This window comes from Hyperoodon ampullatus, assembly GCF_949752795.1.
Source record: "Hyperoodon ampullatus genome assembly, chromosome: 4".
Lineage (NCBI taxonomy): Eukaryota > Metazoa > Chordata > Mammalia > Artiodactyla > Ziphiidae > Hyperoodon > Hyperoodon ampullatus.
In genome coordinates this window covers 98,760,027-98,774,002 of record NC_136917.1, presented here as the reverse complement: position 1 = coordinate 98,774,002, position 13,976 = coordinate 98,760,027, and the positions used below count along the sequence as shown (strand labels likewise).

Sequence of the window (13,976 nt, the reverse complement as noted above, 5' to 3'; positions counted from 1 at the left end):
ACATATATGTATACAAATGAATATTTATTTAGAATGTGAAAAGAAAGCACAAGAAATTACAACTCCGAAAAAGCTGTCAGATGCCACAGACATTAAAAAAAGTTTCTATTGTTTAAAAACCTGGGCCTCCCTGGTGTCACAGTGGTTAAGCATCCACCTGCCAATGCAGGGGACACGGATTTGAGCCCTGGTCTGGGAAGATCCCACATGCCGTGGAGCAACTAAGCCCGTGGGCCACAACTACTGAGCATGTGCTCTAGAGCCCGTGAGCCACAGCTACTGAGGCCACAAGCCACAACTACTGAAGCCTGTGCACCTAGAGCCCGTGCTCTGCAACAAGAGAAGCCACGGCAATGAGAAGCCCTTGCACCGCAATGAAGAGTAGCCCCCACTTGCCTCAGCTAGAGAAAGCCCACACGCAGCAATGAAGACCCAATGCAGCCAAAAATAAATAAATAAATAAAATTATTTAAAAAACAAAAAAAACCTGACACTTCTTTAACTTTTCTTATATTTTTTGTGCTCACAGTCTTTGCAGTTCTTCGCATGATAACCGCTTTTTGAGATTTTTCCATAAGGAGAAGAGAATGATAGTTTTTCTTCCAGCGTATTTCTTCACTCTCCACATCTTTGTGACGCTGGGCACTTCGGTTTTTGTTGTGTTTGTCTTTCAGCTCTGCCTCTTTGTGTCATGACGCCAAATTAGTCTGCACAGTGGGTGGAAGAAGCATTCCTGAAGGCCATTCATGTACCAAGACAGCTCGCAAACACTTACAAGGAAGTGACTACAAACCACAAATAATATCTCGCTAAACCTAAATTTAAATTCCCCTTAGCAGGATCCTAAAAATGTCCGTGGCTACTCCAGAGCTGCCTGATGCAAGGTGAAGTGAGCTGGACTGGAGAGAGACTTATGTCTTAACCAGACATAGTTAGAATATCTTATTTTGCAGATTTTACAAAAGCATACATCATGTGAAAGAATCTAATGCCTAGGTTTCTCCCAAGGCTTTGGAAACAGCCCACAAGGAAGGGCCTTGAAACTTAGGCTTCCTGGTAAATCAGCCTCTGGTCTCCTTTTCCTGCTTGGCTTCTTTCTGAAATTAATCCTCTCAGAATAATCATTCTAGAATATGTCAAATCATGGCACTCAATTCTTTAAAATCTTTAGAAACTTTTTTTTTCTAACTTTTATATGCAAAATTTCAAATCTAAGAAACTTGATAAGAATAGGACAGTGAACTCCAGATATTACAAATACAAACACACACACACACAACACACACACACTTTTTTTTTGTTTGTTTGAACCATTTAAGAGTAAATTGTAAACATTATGGGATTTCTTCAATCCTGATTAATTAAGCATGTCTCATCTAAGAACAGAGCCATTTTCCTATTAACCATAATGCAATCATCACTCAAGAAATATACTATTACCTATTATACTATTATTTAAAATATAACCCATATTCACATTTTTCCACGTATTCCAAAGCTGGTTTTATTGGTTTTTTAATCCAGGATGAAATTAAGAACTATGCATTGCATTTAGTTGTCAAGTCTCCCTGGTCTCTTTTAATTCAGAACAGTTCCCAATCACCCAGCCTTTTTTTTGGGGGGGTGGGGTATCTTTCATGACATTTTTAAAGAATCCAAGCCCATTATTTTGCATGATTCCTTCAGTTGTGATAACTGTGGTTACAAAATAGTGATTTCCTATCATTCCTTCTACACTTATTAGTTGGCATTCTTCTGTAAATAGGGCTTTCCCTTTTCTCTGCTCCCACATCTTTCTTTAAGAGCCACTATAAAAAAAAAAAAAAAAGAGTCACTATGATTCATGGTTTGATTTTTTTTTTTTTTTTTTTTTTTGCGGTACGCGGGCCTCTCACTGTTGTGGCCTCTCCCGTTGCGGAGCACAGGCTCCAGACGTGCAGGCTCAGTGGCCATGGCTCACGGGCCCAGCCGCTCCGCGGCATGTGGGATCTTCCCAGACCGGGGCACGAACCCATGTCCCCTGCATCGGCAGATGGACTCTCAACCACTGCGCCACCAGGGAAGCCCCCATGGGTTTGTTTTTTAAATTCAATATTTTATAATCTATTCTTCTCATTATTCTTTCTGATACTCCAGTTACCCCAAATTTGCCTAGAGGGAGCCTCTTCATGCTCTCTCCAATTAATTTGAGTCCTTCCTTGCTTTCTGGCACAGGTGTTCCAGGCTCATCTTAGGCTTGGCCTGCTCTAGGACCCATGGGCCTGTCTACTTCTGCTGGGGTCCTCCAGCTAACCTCCACTTAGTTGCCCTTGGTCTCCTCCTCGATCCCCTTCGTGAGGCAATGAGCACTTACATGTTGCTGCAGTGCGTGAGGTCCCACCTGTCCTCCAAGCCTCAGCATCCCTCTTTGGTGGTCCTGTGCATACTGCCTGCAGCCCCTCAGGTGTTCCTGCTTTCTGGGCTGATGAGAGTCTCTCCTAATGTTTGAGTGTTGCTGCACGTGCACACCTCCCTTCCTCCTCTCTCTTTCTCCCTCCCCCATCCCTCGCTTCCTTCCTACCTCTTCCCCCTCCCCCTCATTATTTCATGATTTCTGTGATTTGGCAGGGAGAGGAGATTGCAGTGTGGGCTTAGCTTGCTCTCTTGAAAGTGGAAGCAATGTCTTCCCTTTTTTCTGACCTTCAGGCCTCAGCATGTGCTATACTGTGTCATTCTCTGAGTGGACTGGCCCTCTGCACAACCCCTGTCATATCTGCATAGCGAATTCATCCTTACCCTTTAAATCATTCCCTCTTCTGTGAAGCCTTTCACAATCCCCCAGGCAGAGTTAATTTCTTCTCCTCTGTTCCTATGGTGATTTTGTACACCTTTATTTTAGTACTCTTCTTTTTTTTTTTTTTTTTGGCTGCGTTGGGTCTTTGTTGCTGCACGCGGGCTCTAGTTGTGGCGAGCGGGGGCTACTCTTCGTTGTGGTGCTCGGACTTCGCATTGTGGTGGCTTCTCTTGTTGCAGAGCTCGGGCTCTAGGTGCGTGGGCTTCAGTAGTTGTGGCGTGTGGGCTCAGTAGTTGCGGCTCGTGGGCTCTAGAACGCAGGCTCAGTAGTTGTGGCGCGTGGGCTTAGTTGCTCTGCGGCTTGTAGGATCTTCCCAGACCAGGGCTCGAACCCATGTACCCTGCATTGGCAGGCGGATTCTTAACCACTGCACCACCAAGCAAGCCCCAGTACTTATAATTGTCTGCAGTCGTATCTGTCTTGGCTCAGTTGACTATGAGTTTCATTTATCTGTGTATCTTTATATCCCTGCTATTTGAGGTGTGGTAGGTGCTCAAAAAACATTTGTTCAGCGAGTGAATGAATGGCTTTATGAATGATATACAGAAGTGAAAAGATCATTTTCACGAACAGGATGAAATGAATTGACCTTGTAAGATGTAATTACAAAGCTGAATCTGCCTCTTGAACTCAAGGACACGTATCGCTCCTCCCTCCTCCAATCCCTTGCAGTCTGTGGTGTTCTGGTAACTCCTCTCTCCAGCGCCTTTAAGAACAATTTCGGCAAACACAATCAGTCTCATCTCTTTCCTTTGTTATACGTGTTTTGACAAGCTTGACTGTGTGTGTCTTCATAATACTTGGCTCTGAATAAATTTTTGGCTTTTACTAAATATTGAATCTATCTTTAGAGTAGAAAGTTTTCTCCAGACTTGACAAAGGTGTATTCATAGCCTTAAGTTCCTGAAAGCGGGCATCCTGTCTTTTCTTTTTGGAGCTCTGACAGTGCCTAGTACATTGCAAGACTGGAATTCCTCAAAGGATTTCTAAGAATCTCAAGCACTGGCAAGATTGTAAGAATCACCCTATAGGTTCTCAAATCCATTGCTTTGAAAGAGATGCCATTCATTTTAATTCCAGAGTTACATTGTGTTTGCTTTTAAAAAAAATAGACATTTTGTGATAACACCTTGAAAGATAATATATAAGAAAAAAAAATAAAAGACTACAGTGTAGACTAGAAGAATAACACTGATGCTGAAGTTCTAGGACTCTGAGGTAGGCTCATAGGAGTGAGTCCTGAAGAAGGCATCAGAATTTAAGATTATATTGGGTCTTCTCATTGTTCCTGATGAAATGCTAAATGTAGGTTTATTTAATCCATAATGTTTTATTGATTCTCCTACCTAATATGTAATGACTAGGCATTTTTCCTTTTGGGTGCAAGTGAACAAAAAAAAATGTCTTCTGTGACATAGAGGAGATATAATGATTGGATATAAGGAGGCACTTTCTAGGTTGGTAAGATGCTTGTGGCTACACACAATGGAAAACCCCGCTCAGCTGGGTTAAACCTGACACTAGCTGGATTTTCCCTGAAACCAAGTTTATTTCCTAGCCATTATTTTACATTATGCTCTCTTAATTTTTCACTCAAAACACTACTGACTTTATTTTTGTCCAGAAATAAAGTTTAATAAGATGATCTGCCTACCCACCCCATTCCATCAGCATAAGGAGAGCTTTGTAGTCATAAGAAGATCTCTGTCTTCAGAAAATCAAAGGCACTGTTTATGAAGGCTTTGTAAAGAATGTGAAATACCAACGTGTTATTTTTCAAGATAGGCTAAATTGTGTTGGTAACTATTTGTTCTGAACCAAAAATGATCTTAGAAAAAGTAAATGCAGGAACTCAGATTAGGATTTGTTGTATAATTTAGAGAAACCAAGCTTCATTTTTAAATCACCACATCTTTGGAATTCATAATTTTTTACTCAAACTAAATTTTTATCTTATCTTTTGATGGCTCTTTATCAGGTAGGGCAAGTAACAGTTTTATTGTTTCTGCATCTCTAACACACAAGGAGAGTCGGACAAGTCAGTTAACCTCTCTGAGCTTCAGCTTCCTCCTCTGCAAAATGAGGATGTGAATACATGGTTTCTGAGCTCAAAATGCTTTCAGTGAAGCTAAATTATCTAAGTCGTATGTGTATGTGCACACATGCATGTTACATGTATAGTATGCACGTGCACTGAATATCCTTAGCGTGCACGCCATGTGTACATACATTTCCTCCATCTCTATGCAGTTCATTGGTAGGACATTTGTTGTGTATGCTGTGGCGGGGAGTAGCCTAAATGCCCTTTCAGGACCACTGTACTTACTCCCTCAGTTACCTGGTCTTTAGGCCGCTGATGGTGAACAGCTGAGTCCCTTTCCAGGCATTATCCCTGTGCTGATAGAAGCCGCTTGCCCAAGGTTTTGCTCCCTCCACAGGGCAGCCCTCCTTTCATTACTGGCTGATGTAGGGATACAAAGGCCCAGCTTTGTATGGGGAACCACTCTAAAGGTCCATCAAAGCTCCAGAGGCCCCTATTGAATGGCTTAGGTCTCTGTTGCAACAGCATTGCAGTTCGAATTCTTCCTCTGCTCAGTCCTGCTTCCTGCACCCTTGAGAAGAGACGTTCCCGAGATCACCCCCCAGTAACCCTCCAGCACACCAGTCTCCATCTCAGAGTCTGCTTCTCAGGGAAGCCAGCCTACAACAACATGCTCCTTTAGAAACAGATTTACCCCCTTTTGACTTGGCTGCCTTTTGAACAATGACATATCTGATAATGTAGCATGAAACAAAACAAAGCTGGCTGACGAATATGGAGTTGAACATACATTTTTAGCGTTATGAAGGTGTGTCCTTAGAGATGGGTTGATGTACAACCTTCCCAGCCATAGATCTGTACATGGTACAGCCATGACTCTTGGGACAGTTCACATTTTGAGTAATTACTTTTTATTCCTTCAGTTTTTAATTTTTTAATTTTGAAGCAGAAGATAAAAAGTCACTGAATTTGATCTCTGCAGTTGAATGCTTTAGAGTTCAATAATTGAAATGTCTGGATGAATAAGAACATACTTCATATGAAATTTACAAAGACTGGCAATTTTGCAGCCTTAGAGATTGAGGTCAAGTTGAGGATTCTATTAAAATAAAAGTATAAGATCTATTCAAACTTAGTGAATATATTTAAAGTTTGTTACCAAAAAAAAAAAGTGCCAGTCCATGGTTTCTGTGGGCAGTCAGGTTGTTGATTTTGTATTGATATTCAGGATGTCAAGGTTGTAAAAAGGAAGCAGGCCTGGCATTACCGTCTGATTGGTCTAATTACTATAATAGCCTTGGTAATATTCATTCACCTATTTAAAAATTCTTCTGTTTTCTAAGGTCCTATTCATTCTTCTTGCATTTAAAGCTTGTTTATTTTAGGGACCTTGCTGTTATCACTGACACTTCTTATTCAGAGTCTAGCGAATAGTGGATATGTTAAATGGCCCTGAACTGTGATTCTGGCATGAGCTCTTAATTTGCTGTTTAATGTCCAGGTTGTCTAGGTACATTTTTTCATATTTAATTTCAAAAGTCTTTGTTCCTCATATTCATTTTCTCAGAAGAGTTACCTTGCACATGCCCACTGTGTACCTCAGACAGAGGGAGCTGTGTCAGTACGACGGAAGGGATCCAACTTGCTAAAGAACTAGGAGCCACCTATCTGGAACTACACAGCCTTGATGACTTCTACATAGGAAAATATTTTGGAGGAGTGGTAAGTGGAAATTCCAGTCACATAAATTAGAGTCATTTGTCAGGTTGGCTCTTTAGCTGTTTTCCATAGCATCAATTAGAACTTCAGTTTTAAAAGCAGGATTAGTTTTAACCTTGTGAAATAAAACGGGAGCAAATACAAAAAAGGTTTTGTCAGAGTAAAACTCTAATTTTACTTCTGTCTCCAAATGAAACATTTTCTGTTGTCTAATATGATATTTTGAATTTTCCACCTGATGACACTTTACACAAACCCGTGATGTCTGTTTAGCAACTGATATTTTGTCACTTTTAGTGAAAAGATTTAGTAATCTTTACACAGCTTGATGAGCCTGGCAACCTGAACCAGCAGGGCCTGAAAGTTCTCCTTCATTTCTGTCTACTATTTGAGAAGAATGATTTTTCTTCACTATGTGTGCTTCGGCAAGGTTTCATATACTCCTGATTTTGCTGTAGCTCAAAAAATATCCAGAGGAACTACTTGTACAGATGGCTTCTTGTTGGACAGGTGGTGGGGAGCCAGGGTCTGTTGCTCTGTTGCAGAGGCATCCATTGGGTCCTGCAGGCATTTTGAGGCCCACCTTAGCCCACAGCACCTACCCTACGACACTAGGACTGCGTGGCCCTTGGAGAATACCTGTGGAGTTGTATCATTTAAGTACTACTGACTTTGGAACTCTCTTTCCAACCCTCTAAGGAGTGACTCCTTTCAACAGACAAATCTAGTAAACATTGACAAGAGACTTAAACCAAAGTAAACCCTACATTGAGCGGGAGCACTTTGGATTCTCCATCAGTTCCCTAGCTCTTCATCAAGTACTTTATCCAGTATGCCAGACTATTCATTGTATATATTCTTGTGGAAATGTTGAGGTTTCTACAGATGACCAGAGAAATTTCATTTGTTCTAGAGTTACTCAACTCCAAATAAGAACCAAAGATAAAATAAGAACCCAATATAATAGTTCTGATTTCTGTCAAATATAAATGGCTATTATTCATTCAGTGATGTAAAGAAACAATAATACAGCCTTAAGGAAGATACACTCACAATTGATGTTATCAATGACTGAGAATCTTCTGTCTTATTTGTTTAGTGATGAGCAGTGGGTAGAAAGGTAAAGAGGGGTGAAATATAATTTTTCTGTCAAGCTGATTCTATTGTAGTGGCTTAAAAAAATCTTAGTTTGTTCTAAGAATTTTACATTTCCATGAAATTCCTAGGGAGTTGTGTGTGTGTCGGGGAAGATAGTTTGGTTTCATTTGTTGGAGAAGATGGAGCTCTTGGGGGCCTTTGGTCTCCTGGTTCCCCTTTCCAGGTTCCTGACCCTGAAATTCTCAGGATCACTCTTCCCATTTCCCAGCTCCCACTTTCTCTTCTTTTCTCTCATTGTTTCTCTTTGTTCCTAACACCTAGTGTTGGAGGCATGATGAGAATTGAAGATGTGGTCAAAGTCAGGAGAAAAACTTGGCGGTTTCTTTTTTCGCTAACTCAAGACTTAATGAGAATACGAAAATAAGATGAGAAAGATCTCGTTTTAGACTCTTGAATAGTAAAGTACAGCTGGGATCTTGAGTGTAAGAAACAATGGTGTTTGCAGGAATATGGATGGAGTGATAATGTCAGAGTGAAAGGAGCATTTTACTATCTTGTGTTTAAGAGTCGGGGAGGAAGAGCTGTGCAGTGTTAACCCTCAGACCTGGGCAAGGGTGGCATGTGCCTTGGAGCTCTAGAAAGCCTTATCTGGTCCTCCTCCAGTTGCACCCCTTCCCATAGGGCACGAGTTGATGCAGCCATGGGGATGTGCCCACTACAGCTAGTAGCTCCCTTCCTGACCTGCATCATCCATGTGGTAGCCACTAGCCACACGTGGCTGTTTATATTTAAATTAATTTAAAAATAATTCAGTTCCTCAGGTGCACTATCTACATTTCAGGTACTCTATAGCTACATGTTGCTAGTGGCTACTGTTCCGATGATTAGCACCGATGTTGTAGGACATTTCCATCAAAACAGAGCAGAGAGTTCTGTGGAACAGTGCTGTGACCATGCTCCCAAACCCAGGACCCCAGAATTCTCTGACCAGCTGGCTCTGAATCTGTTTCCCAGATCTGTACAGGCCTCTTTCCTGGGTCTATCCTCCTAAAGGTGGACTGCATGGCTGGTGTTTGCACCCCTAGTCCTGAGTGGTGGCTGAGGGGTGACTGCATATGAGGAGTGGGGGAGGGGACAGTGGATGGAGCTTGGTTGGATAGGTGTGGATGTCCGCCTGTATGCACCCGCCTCCTCAGGTGAGGAGGTGTGCGTTGGAGGAGGGGGAGAGAAGAGGAGGGGTGGTCTTGGGTCCCAGGAGTTAGGGGCCAGCTCTCCCTGTGCTGCATGAAACTCCGAGGACTCTTAAGAATTTAAATCTGAACTTGGCCTTCCAGGCTTTAATGATGACATACTGGTCAAAGCAGGAGGATAGAATATATTTTACATAACAGTTTATTTTCTTGATTTACAACGCTTAAGTATTTAGGTATGTGGTATGTGGACCTCCATTTGTACTTTTGCCCCAGGCCTCATACGCCTAGAGCTATGTAAGTGCATGTGGTTAAGATTTTTAATTTATAAAATAAAAGATGTATTTCAAAGTAACTTATTCAGGAAAAAAAGTAGAGTGCGTGTGAACTTTCCTAGTTGATATGGGTATATGTGGCATAGAGCCAGATCTGTTCTTGCCTTCAATTTCTCTAGTATTAGTTGCTGTGGTTGCCCACGAGATGGTTATTGGCAGTCACACAGTTGTACTGCTTGGCTTCCTTGATTATTCAAGAGAAAATACAGTTCCTGCTTGATTGATAGTTTATTTATGTTTAGACAAGGCACAATCTGTTCTACTTGAAAGATTTTTTTCTTTTTTTAATAAAACAAATTGTTTAAAAGTGTTTGCTAAAGCATACACGTAGTTGGTACTGGCATTAAAAACACTTGGCAGATGTGGTTTGGGGTACAAATAATCATGTCAGATACATCATTTCGTTGGAGCTTTAATTAAAATTTGATTCATGTTTTAGTTGGAGTATTTTATGATTCAAGCCTTAAATCAGAAGACAAGTGAAAAAATGAAGAAAAGGAAAATGAGCAACTCGTTTCATGGAATTAGACCACCTCAGCTTGAACAACCAGGTGCATTTATTAGCCAATGTCTAGACATTCAGTTGATATTTATTGTAGATCATTTCACAAGTCATAGTAGTTGTTTTCAATTTTGAGTGTGTTCAGGACTCATTTGGCATTTTGATTCAGTAAAACTGGGATGGAGCCTGAATCTGATTTTTAAATAAGCTTCCCAGATGATTCAGAAGCAGGTGGTACCTGGACGACATTTTGAGGACTGTTGTCTTAAAAACTTGAGCCTATGGATTCTTAAAAATAGTGTGTGTGGTAGAGAGCTGTTCTAGATTATAGTCTAATGAGAAATAACCAAATGTACTGCATGAAACTGGAGTGGATCCTGGTTCAATAAAAACATCTAAAAGATGTTCTTGGGACAGTTGGGTAAAATTTCAATATGGACAGGAAATTAGATGATATTATGGAATTACTGTTAATTTTCTTATGTATGATAATAGTATTGTGGTTAATAGAAGAACGTCCTTATTTTTAGGAGATAAATGTGAAAGTATTTAGAACTGAACTATCCTGATGATTACAACTTACTTTTAAATGGTTCGTGAGTGAGAGAGGGAGAAAGAAAATCTAGAGATAAAGCCAAAAATGACAAAATATTAATAATTATAGAATTTAAGGGCAAGATATATGTGTGCTCATTGTATCATTCTTTCAACTTTTTTGAATGTTTGAAAATGTTCATAATACAAGGTTAGAAGACAATAGTTAAAAATAAATAAAATCACATCAACTCTTATCAGAATTTATTGCATAATTTTGTGATAGCAGTGGTAGACTAGTACTCTATTCAGATCAATTAATTATGGATATTATTTTTAAAAGGCACTTGATAAATATTTGTTGAATGAATGGATGTAAATTAACAAACCAGGAAAGTATAGATTTGTACAGGAAGTCAATTCCAAGTTTTAAAAAATGTGAATACAGGGCTTCCCTGGTGGCGCAGTGGTTGAGAGTCCGCCTGCCGATGCAGGGGACACGGGTTCGTGCCCCGGACCGGGAGGATCCCACATGCCGCGGAGCGGCTGGGCCCGTGAGCCATGGCGGCTGAGCCTGCGCGTCCGGAGCCTGTGCTCCGCAGCGGGAGAGGCCACAACAGTGAGAGGCCCACGTACCGCAAAAAAAAAAAAAAAAAAAAAAAAAAAATGTGAATACATAGACCGTTAAATTGACTTTGCACTTCGTGATGTGCACAGTGAAAGGGGCGATATGGCCTGTTATGTAGCAAACACTGGAGCCTTAAGTACTTTCTGGATGAGAAGAGGAGTGGGGAATAGCCAAATAAATAATATTGACAGATAATTTCTTAGTTCTTATTAATCAAGAAGAGAAAACATACCAGGTCCTCAGAGAAAGCAAAGCATTTCATGTCATTTAGCACTAAAAGGAGTTTCTCCTGTGGGTCTTCATTTGGGGACGCTAGGTGGGATAGTGGGCAGGCCCTTCAGGAGTGTCCTGTCAGCAGTACAGCCTCAGCTTCCGCAAGGCTGTCTCTTGTACCCCTTCCAATGGGAGAGCTGTGGAATTGCACTGATTGTAACCCAGGGTCCAGTCTGGGTTCACACTGAGCATAACCCAGTCTGGGTACACGTTTGTTCTGGTGCTGACTTGTTCTAAGGACAGATCCTGGGCTCTGGGGCACGTGGCTTTCAAACTGTTCTGAGACTTTAAGGGTCTGTAAGGTGCCTCTGGCAGTGGAGAGGAGGCTGGGTAGGGTACAGTGCAGAAAGAGCCTGGCCCCCAACCTACCTTGTTGTTGTCCATTTTGTAGACAGGAGTTTTGCTTTAGAGTAAAGAATTTTTATTTCTGAAGAAGTTTGAGTTGCACTTGTTTAGAAGGTTGCATAACCTTCAAACAACCCTTCACAGCTCACACTGTCCTCAGCGCAGCTGTTGCAGAGAGTTCACAATTAGGACCTATGATGAGGGCCTAGGGTGTGGTCCTCTGTGTGGAGGTCCTGTCTTGATGGAGGCTAATCTAATTTTGTTAGCAGTCACGCTAGGAAATGTAAGGTAACATCCCCTCTTGGAACTCAGGGAGCCTAGACAGCAATCTCCCTGAGGTGTGCTGAGGGGAAGGAGCTGGTTCTCGGGAAGCATAGTGTTTTACTAGGAGGAAAAAAAAAAATTTAGCATCAGAATAAAATGTTCATGATGGTTTCAAACAGTAGAGTCTAAGACTCTGAGCCCTAGCTTTGAACGGCTGCAGTTTTAACAATTTATCCCTCCACCTCCATTTCTAGTCCCAGAAAGAAAACAACTTCAGATGTGAGGTTGGGTTCTTCAGAACTTATTCAGTAATTTCTTTGAGTTTTTTTTTTTGTTTTTTTTTTCGGCACGCGGGCCTCTCACTGTTGTGGCCTCTCCTGTTGCGGAGCACAGGCTGCGGATGCGCAGGCTCAGCAGCCATGGCTCACGGGCCCAGCCGCTCCGCGGCATGTGGGATCTTCCCGGACCGGGGCACAAACTCGTGTCCCCTGCATCGGCAGGCGGACTCTCAACCACTGCGCCACCAGGGAAGCCCTCTTTGAGTTTTTTTATCAGGTGAAAGTAAAGGATGATGACAACCAACATACTAAAATTCAGTATTTGGAGAAAAATTTTATTTTGGGACACACATAGTGAGAAATGCTCTTTATGGCATTAGTACATTTTTCATTTGCACTACACAAAGTAAATACAGTGTTTCTGTGTGTCTGTTTTAATCCCTGGATAATTAGTTTATATGTGTTCATAATTAGATTAAGCTATACAGAAAGTGCTCTTTTATAGGCCCAAAGTGGCCAAATATTGGCAACTTCATATAGTTCAACCTAATAATACTAAAAAATATTGTTTTGTTGTGTTTAAAATAAACCGGAAGTGATGGGGCCCCATAGACCTAAAGAATAATTTATTATTTTTTTTTCTTCTTTGAAACAGAAAAAATGCCTGTCTTGAAGGCTGAAGCATCACATTATAATGCTGACCTGAATAACTTGCTGTTCTGCTGCCAGTGCGTGGATGTGGTATTTTACAACCCAGATTTAAAGGAAGTGGCTGAGGCCCACAAGATCGTTCTCTGTGCCGTCAGCCATGTTTTCATGCTGCTTTTCAATGTGAAGAGTCCTGCTGACATTCAGGATTCCAGTATCATCCGAACTACCCAGGATCTCTTTGCTATAAACAGAGATCCTGCGTTTCCAGGTGCTAGCCAGGAGTCTCCAGGCAACCCACCCTTACGAGTCATTGTTAAAGATGCCCTCTTCTGTTCTTGTTTATCGGACATTCTGCGCTTCATTTATTCAGGTATCTTGTCAAATGGTTCTGGCACATTATCATAAGCTTTTGAAATGAAGTATGGCCTGTGGTCTCAGGTATACTGGTTGGTTTCACATTTCTCTTCTTCCTACCATCTGAGGTGATGATTATACATGAAGTAGTATTTGCTTTATTGATAGGAATTGGTCCAAGCTTTCTGTCTCTTTACAAGTTTCCTTGCCTTGGTTTTAAATCTACTTGTAAAAACAATAATCTCTTTTCCTTTTGAACAGCTATGTTAGTATTTTATTTTTTAAAAACTCCAAAATGTGAAAATACAAGAATTTATTGTCCAGTTTAACTTTAAAGAAATAAAATACTTCAAATATATATGAAAATAAGTGTCTTTAGCTACTTACTCATTTGTTCTGTTTGTTTGACCCAGATTTTGGAGGGAATTGAGGAGAGAAGTTAGCATGGTCATTGTATTCAGTTTAGCAACTAGAAACAGTTGCTAAAGTTAGTCTAAAGTTAGTTCAAGCTGAGATCTGATCAACTTTGGCTATGATTATTTTAGACTTTACTTCTTTTATTTACTGTGCTCTTTGTAAGATTCAGCTTATCAATTGTTTTTCTTCTTGTCCTTTTAAAAACTGAGTAGCATGTATATTCTAAAAATTAGACTCTTTATGAGTTATTTTAGCAGATGAACTAAAGGTCTCACATCTAAGTGTCCTATATAAGAATAGAAAAGAATGGATGTAAAGTGATTTTTAAAGTAAGCATCTAAATATACATTTTCTGAAGATTTCTCTCTTTTTTTAAAAAAAAATATTTATTTATTTATGGCTGCGTTGGGTCCTCATTGCTGCGCGCAGGCTTTCTCTAGTTGCGGTGAGCGGGGGCTTCTCTTTGTTGTCGTGCATGGGCTTCACTTGTTGTGGAGCATGGGCTCTAGGCGAG

The 13,976-nt window shown here is 40.8% G+C and overlaps 1 protein-coding gene across 1 annotated transcript in view; it reads left to right on the top strand.

Moving 5' to 3' along the window:
* RHOBTB3 (Rho related BTB domain containing 3) overlaps nucleotides 1–13,976 on the top strand; it is a gene marked incomplete at both ends in the record, with an annotated part of 53,052 nt that overhangs the window by 11,456 nt on the left and 27,620 nt on the right. Inside the window, 3 exons of the mRNA XM_079701595.1 lie at nucleotides 6,442–6,596; nucleotides 9,656–9,767; nucleotides 12,696–13,061. Of these exons, the coding sequence (XP_079557721.1) occupies nucleotides 6,442–6,596; nucleotides 9,656–9,767; nucleotides 12,696–13,061 (633 nt within the window). The remainder of the gene's footprint in view (nucleotides 1–6,441; nucleotides 6,597–9,655; nucleotides 9,768–12,695; nucleotides 13,062–13,976) is intronic.